General features: G+C 33.1%; 1 protein-coding gene across 1 annotated transcript; it reads left to right on the top strand.

The window, feature by feature from the left end:
* Positions 1-4,461: 4,461 nt before the first annotated feature.
* On the top strand, positions 4,462-6,315 carry LOC125193349 (WUSCHEL-related homeobox 11-like). The gene is made up of 3 exons (XM_048091123.2): positions 4,462-4,969; positions 5,064-5,239; positions 6,076-6,315. Exons 1-3 carry the CDS (start codon positions 4,507-4,509, stop codon positions 6,091-6,093), a joined length of 657 nt encoding a protein of 218 aa, XP_047947080.2. The 5' UTR covers positions 4,462-4,506; the 3' UTR covers positions 6,094-6,315.
* Positions 6,316-9,105: the final 2,790 nt, after the last annotated feature.

Here is a 9,105-nt window from a genome sequence, read left to right as displayed (position 1 = left end):
ATTAATGTAGATCAATTAAATGTCAAGAGCCTTTGCCATGGGTAGCCACAAAGAATTAATGTGTAACATCCAAATTTAGTTGGACTTGAACTAACCAAGAGACTCATTGGTAAATCTCATATCAACCTAGGTGTATAAAGTATATATTAAAATTATCATTGCTTCATATGTTGAGACAATTGAAAGGCTAATATTCTTCGTGTAGTAATTAATATTATAATGGATTAGTTTACAAAGTGTACTATCCAAATGTAAGTAAATATAAGTCAAAGAGAGATAAAAAGTTTTGTCGGAAAATACAAGCGTGCAACCGTCCACTAGGATGTACTAAAAGTACCGGCATCCATCATGCTATGTTTTTAAGTAATCCCAAATAAATCAATAGATCTAATATGGATTTATCCATTCTAATACTAATTGATTCCATTTCTATTTAACGGAAACTATTGGTTTGAATTAATGATAAGATAATACTCCACCGTCCGCTAATAGGAGTCATGTTTAATCATTTTGGTCCGTCTATGAATAGGAGTCTCGATTCATTTTTACTATAAGGGGTATTAGAATCTCACATTTCACTAAATCATTCTACTCATATTTTATTTAAAAGTAATATACTACCGTGAGACTCGTATACTACTAATTTTTTCCACTAGCTTTTCTTAATAGTACTTCTTAACACCCGTGCTGAAAAGAAATGAGACTTATATTCGCGAATGAAGGGAGTGTTGTTAAGAAAATGGTTTTTCCCGAATGAAATAAAAACTGAATTCTTGTGACGTGTAAGTAATTTTCTTGATTGGGTAATTAATCAAGTTTTATTCATGAAATGGATCGAAAAAATTATCTATTTCATCTCATGTTTAAATTGTTATTTTTACGCTCTGCCTTTTTAGTAGATACCAAATTTATATCGTAATATTGTTGAAGATGCACATGTACACCTAAAAGATAGGAGGATTAAGTTAGATGTCTTTTTCTTTATTTGTAGCACTCTCAATGAACCCATTAGGGCGACAAAGAAAAACCTATCAAGAAGTGGAGGGATTCTTTAATGATTAATGGCGACTATCAACGTGCATGAACCTCAAAAACGTAAAGAATTAATTTTTGTTTGGCTTTAGTCCTAATATAATTATTAGTCGTAAATAGTTAAGAGAATTGCAATTTTATCCTCTCAATTTGTATTAGGTATTGCAGAAATATTGATGTGTGAATATTAATGTATAGACAAATGCGAAAAATAATTATACGAATTAAAGAGCATGTATAAAAGTTAATTCAAGGTCCTGAATTAAAGAACATTATAATCATTTCCTTATTTTTGCTGGAAACCTTGATTTTGCCACTTTTTTTATATGGTTTGTGATTAATTCTTTCAATATCTCATAGTAGAACTATTAAATGTAATGCTGTACTATTAAATTATTAATATAATGTTTCATGTTTGATGCTAGGCCATGGAAAATGAAGAAATACCATATCATCGATCCATTTGTAATCTCCATGAAGATAACTTATGTGTTTTTTTTAAAGAAGAGCCAGGGATTGTTGATTTGATCATATCATTTTCGGATACAAGTGTTCTAGTAGGTTGTGGTATTTCTGCTGTGGCTGTTGGAATTTATCTCTTTATTTTCCCAAAGACCCGGTCTCGTGCTTCTTCAGCTGGATGGATTCTCCCTTCATCAAATTTGATAAAAAGTTGTGGTGCTCCCTCTTCTATGTGACAGCGTGGTTCATTTGGTGGCTTAGAAACAAAATTGTTTTCGAGAAGATTGTCCCAAGTTGGGAAACTGAAAAGAGACTCTTACTGTGGAGGCTAGGTTTGTGGGCTAAAGGATGGTGTCCAGAGTTTCCATTTTTACCGGAGCAAATTTATGAGGAGTTGAGCCGGGTTAGAACATGGATTGACATCAAGCATAAAGCTAAGGTTGCAATCAAAGACCACTAATGAGGTTCGTCTTGCTCTCAGTTTGATGTAATGCTTTGTTGGTGTTGCTTGCTTGGTGGCTTTTTGCTTGTGGTGTGAGCTTTGGTCGGTTGTTTGTTTTTACTTTGGTTTAACGTTGGTTCTTAGTTTTTTCGTTGGTCTTGGTAGATTTGTTTTTTGTTGGAGATTTGTTGTTGAATTCTTGCTCACCATCTCTTGGTTCGAGCCTTTTTTTATAAAAAAAAAAATTCGATCCATTTGTAAAATAAGATTAAAAAATAAGATTAAATATACAATTATGATCGATTTATCTAGTTAATTAACAAAAAATTTGTTTTGTTAAAGTAATTCACATGTATATGTATTGATACACATGTAGTAGTAGTAATTTTTCTCCCCAAGCATTGGAAGGCCACGGACTAATAACTAAAATAAAGTTTTTTCTCGTGCTGGAATAATGTTGTTCATAAAAAAACGGCATATTTTAATGGATTGATGAAACTTCAATATTTGCGGCTAGTCCGAACCTGCAAATGTTTCAAAAGAAGGCTTCAAATTGAGGTGTTTTCTCAGACAAAATTATAAAATTTTAGGCAAAAAAACATTGAAATCATGACCCCGTGTGCACAAGCTGCCACGCATAAGGTTAAATAGGTCAATTAATATATAAGTTTCATTAATCCAAATCAGTCATATTTAGATGAAATCTAGAGTTGACTTAATTCGTGTGCACATTAGAGTTATTTGATTTCTGTAGATTAATTAGATATTGGGATGTAGTTAATCTGAGGTCGGCAAACTCTTTTTTTGTTCCCATTATTATTAGAGGAATTTATTTTGCCTTTTTTTTAAAATAAATATATTTCTGTTAGGACTGATCATCATATTGGTTTTAAAAAATTAGTGTTCTAAAATGTGCCTATTGTTTGATTTTATTTTTAAAGGATATGTCCAATTTGGTCGGGCCGGGCTAGGGAATTCGCAATTGCCGGCAATATATGGTTCTTCTGTTTTTTACTATTTGTGATTATTAGATTTCTTCTAGCGAAGATGTTATGATATATACTTCCTTTGTCTCATAATATGAGTCACATTTTAAGAAATGTAAAAAATAATTGTTGAAAAAATTACTAAAATATAGGATTATTTTTTTATATTAATTTTATAATAGAATGTGAATGAAGTGACTCAGTGAAATGTGAGATCTATTTACTATTTATGGTGAAAGTAAAATGTGACTTTTATTATGTAACGGAGGAAGTACCATTTTAGGAAGAATGTTGTCTACTTAATTACTTTCATTCTACTATACTATTTTATTATTACTAGTATTATTTTTATAGTGATTTTTGATAAAGTGTTTACTTTAGTTATTATTTTGATTTCGTTTATATTTTATTGTTTTAAGGTGTTGCTTTTCTTCCATATGAATTAATTTAGTATTTATCAATATATAAATTTAATTGTTGTTTTATCTTATGATCTGGTATAGTACTCCATCCGTCCCGCTTTAGCAGTTCCATTGACTTTTCTGCTTTCTTTTTGTAAAAATGATAAAAAATAGTTAAAGAGGCGAAATGGTAAATTAAGAGAGAGAATAATATAGAGAAGAGTCTTATCTACATTATTGTGTCTCTTACTTTACCATTTCTCCACTTTAACTATTTTTATTATTTTTATAAAAAGATGACAGAAAAGTCAATGTGACTGCTAAAACGGGACGGATGGAGTACTAGTTAAACATACACTTCAGCCACGATTTATACATAGAAACATTTTTTATTAAATTGTTTTAGTTATTGTTTTCGGATCCCAACATGTATACTTTTCTCATTCCATACAAAAAGTAGAGTAAAGTACAACAAAATGGATGAGAAAATTGGCAGTAAATTTTCATACACTGATTCTGTTGTGGATCAGTTACATATTTCAGATTATGATTTCAGTTATATATTATTTCACAATTACACATTGTTACGCTTGTGGGTCAATTAGGTCTTAATTAGTTAAATTAAAACAATACTTGTTTAATTGTTCGATTCCTTTCCGCACAAAATTTTAGATATATCCAAACCATGAATATTATTGTTTTAATTATATCAATTACAAAGTAAACATCATGATTATATTTTTTTTTATCAGTATTCATTACTGAAATTTGAAGCTTAGAAAATCACATAGTACTACTATACTCTAATTATGAATAATCCATTCTAATACTCGATTAAAAATTTAAAGTATAGAATATTTGAATATAAGAAAACCTTATAATTAACAACCATAAGATTTGTGGATATATATCTTGTTAATAGTAACAATCAACTCAAAACTCTACCAACTGACATAGTACTATTGAAGACGAGTATGCAAACAAAATTACAAATAGTTAGATAGCTAAAATCTAATATCTGGAGTCCACTGGTTCTACTTAAGGATGAAGGCAATGGCAAAAGAGTCATTTCAGCTCCTCACAATCCTATAAATTCAGTATGCAGCATCGAAGAGTAGTACCAACTTCAATTCCTTCTCCAAACCATACCAAAAATAAAAACCCAATTAAATCAGCTTCGAACATGGAAGACGCCACCGGTTCACGGCAGCAGCAGCAGCAGCAGGGCGAGGCCGCGGAACAACCGGTTCGGTCGCGGTGGACGCCGAAGCCTGAGCAAATCCTGATCCTGGAGACCATCTTCAACAGCGGCATGGTCAACCCTCCCAAAGACGAGACCGTCCGCATCCGGAAGCTTCTAGAGAAATTCGGCTCCGTCGCCGACGCCAACGTCTTCTACTGGTTCCAGAACCGCCGCTCCCGCTCCCGCCGGCGCCAGCGCCAGGTCCAGGCCTCCCTCTCCGCCGCCGACCACCCCTCCGCAATCCACTACGATCACACCTTTTCCCCCAATTCCCTCTCCTACACCATGCCCAATCCAGGCTCCTCGTCCTCGTCCTCTTTCGGCCATAATTCGGGCGGGTTCTCGGGCTATCCCGGGCTTATGCAGGAGTTCGAGCAAAACCCCATTTTCGAAGTCCAATCTCGTAAATCATAGCTTCTTCTTCTACTACTATTTCGTTTTTAATTAGATGGATTAATTGATTTTGTCAAACCCTAAAGAAGTTGTTGTTGGTGCAGAAATGATGACGGTGTTCGTGAACGGAGTGGCGACGGAAGTGGGGAGAGGGCCGGTGGATGTGAAAGCGATGTTTGGGGGAGATTTTGTGGTGTATCATTCGTCGGGATTGGCGGTGGAGATGAACGAATACGGAATTCTGATGCAGGGTTTGCAGCACGGTGAAAGCTACTTTCTGGTAATTTCTTAGCCCATCGTTTTCACTCAATCTAAAACGATAGTGATAGTCGTAGAAAGATTCTGCAATGTCGGCCCTGATTTATGGAATACTTGCATTGGAAATTGGAGCTCATCCCTCATTTTTTAATTCATATGTGCACTGAATTTCATTATTATTTCCATCGGTTACACTTTTATTTTATTTTTTTTACTATTTTATTTTTACTCTATATTCATCTCATCACTAAACACCTGAGGTGCCTTCTCCCAATCAACTTTTCCGTTACATATGTAGTTTTTCTAGTGAAAAAATGTATTAATCGTCGACTTTTTCGAGTTTAAAGATTCTGCATGCCTATTTATTTTTGTATGCCCAAAGCCTGTAGATATCAGCAGTACTCCCTCCGTCTCTCATTCATTGGCATTGACACCATTGAACTTGGTATGGATTTTAAGAAATTCAGCCAAAAGTAAGTGAAAGTAATTAGTGGAATGTCATTCATACTTTTGTATATTAGTTTTATAATAAAATATGAGTGAAATAAGTTAATGAATGCGAGTTCTCATACTTTTGTATATTAGTTTTATAATAAAATATGAGTGAAATAAGTTAATGAATGCGAGTTCTCTATTACAGAATAATTGGGGTGGGAGAAAAAAGGAAATTGATGACAATTTTAATGGGTGACAGATGGAGTATTATATAATTTCTAGTTTCGTTTCTTTTTAATAGAGTAATTGCAGTATAGGTTCTTCCAAATTTGTGTTTTTTAGCAGTAAATCAAGGTCTTATTTATATGTACAACTTAGTTTCTTGTTAACTAAATGTAAGTGCTAATTTGGAATTATTTTCAGGTTCCAAGGCTTCCTTGAGTTTGAATTGGGAGATTCCATCATATATATAAAGCAAAACTGCTATTGCCTTAGAATTATACCTTGATCTTGTACTTTTCTTGTTTTTCTTTCTCATTATATTGCTCTTCCTTCTTTATGAAAATTATTTCTTAAGCAGTAGCTAGTCTATCTATCTCTCTCATTGTATGTATGTATATAATATACTATTACGATATATGATCGATCCAGTTTGAATAATGTTGTTGCATGATGTTGTCACCTTCTATAGCTTGAATTTAATTAATCAGCAGCTAAACTCCCTTTTCGCCTAAATGAGATTTTCTGTTTCTTGTATTTCGTAATTATTTAGTCCCAAGCTAAAACCAGCCTAATATGTAAACTTAAATGCATTAGAGTTGTGATTATACAGATAGAACTAGATTTTTAGTCCCTTGGCACCTCACTAATATTATCTATAGTCCTCATTCTTAAAAAATATTATCAAGCGTCCCAAAATATTGTTATAATATTGTTGGAAGGATTTTCATATCTTTTGGACTAAAATGTCATTCAGACTATGAGGTTTATTTATGTCTTTTTATGAGAGAGGCGTCACTTTGATTCATTCATATTACTTTAAGTACGTACATGTCGTGACGAACAACTACATACACATATTTTGACAAGTTCTCTCGAGGGAACACAACATAGATGAATGGATCAAGTGTGACCAAATGTCGACTTTCTCTTATAAAAATATATAAATAAATACTGCTAGTACTTTTAAAGCCGGGGGCATTTTAGTCGAAAAAATCCTAAAAAGTGCACAAATCTATCTAATACTCCCTCCGTCCCACAAAAAGATGTCACACTTTCCTTTTTAGTTTGTCCCACAAAAGATGTCACGTTTCCATTTTTGAAAAAAAGTTCTCTCTCACATTAATATAAAAATTATATTTTCTCTCTCCATCTAACACACAAAACAAAACCTCTTAAAATCCCGTGCCATCCCACAAGTGTGACATGTTTTATGGGACGGAGGGAGTAATATTATATCAATGTTCAAGATGTCTATGATATTTTTAAAAAAATAGGGGTCGCAAATGATATTAATCCATATTCACAAATTAAAAATGTAGTTCTCTCTGCAATAAAAAAAACTCCACTATGAAATCGAAAATTAATCTAACCTAATCACAGATGATTTTCTATTTTTCCCATCACAATCTCATGTTTTTACATATATCAAAGTTATAATGTTAAAGATAAGCACTTCTGTTGCGTATCTATGAGGGATTACTGCAGTGTATCACCAAATTAAGAGAATAAAACAATAACACGTAGCAGATCGACTTATATTTTCGAAGTGAAAATCGAAGTTTAAGAAAATCTATGTAGCAGCTAGTAGTTGCCGAAAACTACTTTATAGATCAATAATGCTTATCTAAATATTTAATGAGCAGGAATTGAAACATATTTACATTACATATTTATACATTCTCTTACATGCCCTACCAGTCTACCACTTTCTATGTTCACATTGTGTTTAATTAATTATTTTTAATCCTATCTTAAAGATAAGTCCTTGCTTACATCCTAATATACCAACATTTTAATTAAAACTTGTATCATATTTTATTAGGCCTGTTTTTTTTTAGACGGATGAAGCATTCTAGATCAAATACCTAATGTTAATCAAGTTCTTAAAATTGGTTTGAAATCTATCTGTTAATTAATAACAAGAATTCGCAACCAACGTTTAGACGCAGTGTAATAATGCAATAAACTAAAATTTAATATACTACGTATTTGAAGCTTATTGCTGGATAAATTATCAAAATCTTAAAAATTTATTACTCACGAACGCATGCTGATTAGTGATTAATGTTTCTTAAAGAATAAAGTAGTACGATCAATATGATTTTGTACGTACAATATTGTTTTGTCTCTGCATAAAGTCAGAACTAATTAATTGAATATGGTTATAAATAAAAAGATTATATACAAGTCCGGAATCCAATGAAAAGATTCCCAACATGCTTCACAGCACCGACCAAAATAACCAATCTATAAAGCTGGCAAAGTATTTAGTTTTGTTTGATTTTAAGTGAGGAAACATAAGTTTTGTCTGCATAATTTGATATAATTGGATAAGTTGGAAGCGTATTTTATTTTGTTTGATTTTAATTGAGGAAACATAAATTTTGTCTACATAATCTAATATAATTGGAAAGAGATCCCATGTAACACATACTACATGAAACTGTGTTCCTTTTAATTTTCCGGAATTTACTTATTAACGTATTACTTTCCGTTTACCTATTTCTTAACTAAATTATAACAAATTTACCTGTTAACGTGTTACGTTCCATTTACCTTTTTCTTAACTAAATTATAACAAATGGACAATTGATTTTTGTACAAAATCACATTGAATTATTGTTGGAATATTTAAAGAACATTGAAATAGTTCACACCAGAGGACTTAGGCAAGGGAAACGGAGTGCATGTTGCACCGGGTGATGTATTGATTGACAGGTCACTGCCGATTCCGGCAATAAATCTCTCAACGGGGCTGAAAGAACGTCTAGCTCAGAATATGAAGCTTTCTATGGTTGTCAACGTGTTGGGCAGAACTATAGGATACACTTTACTTTGCACAAAGCTTCGCCAATTGTGGGACATGAGGGGAGCGAAAGTAGTAGATATGGGAGGAGGCCACTTCTTGGTTCAGTTTGCAACAGATATGGCGTATCAAGAGGCTATACTCGAAGGGCCATGGACACTGTTGGGGAGCTATCTGCAAGTGCAAACTTGGGCGACGGCATTCCGAGTTCATCAACCGACGTCCTTGAACACGACAGTATGGGTAAGGATTTCTGATCTGCCCCTTCACTTGGGAAGGTAATTCGTGTCGATTATAATACAAGCGATATGCAACGGGGTAAATTTGCGAGGCTAGCGGTAACTGTTGATCTCACAAAGCCTTTGGTTTCGAAGTTCACTAACGACAGAGAAGAGTTTAAGGTTGAGTATGAGAACCTGCAAGAG

The sequence above is a fragment of the Salvia hispanica genome, chromosome 4 (genome assembly GCF_029641045.1).
Source record: "Salvia hispanica isolate PSC_SH4W2 chromosome 4, Shi_PSC_v1, whole genome shotgun sequence".
Classification (NCBI taxonomy): Eukaryota; Viridiplantae; Streptophyta; class Magnoliopsida; order Lamiales; family Lamiaceae; genus Salvia; species Salvia hispanica.
Note: the sequence above shows the minus strand (reverse complement) of the source record. Positions and strands in the feature narration are given on the sequence as shown.

Bases quoted from the DNA above. Each gene is read 5' to 3' on its own strand.
- LOC125193349 (XM_048091123.2), top strand. From the start codon at position 4,507: ATGGAAGACGCCACCGGTTCACGGCAGCAGCAGCAGCAGCAGGGCGAG. The intron at 4,970-5,063 runs GTAAATCATAGC...TTGTTGGTGCAG, and splicing joins CATTTTCGAAGTCCAATCTC to AAATGATGACGGTGTTCGTG.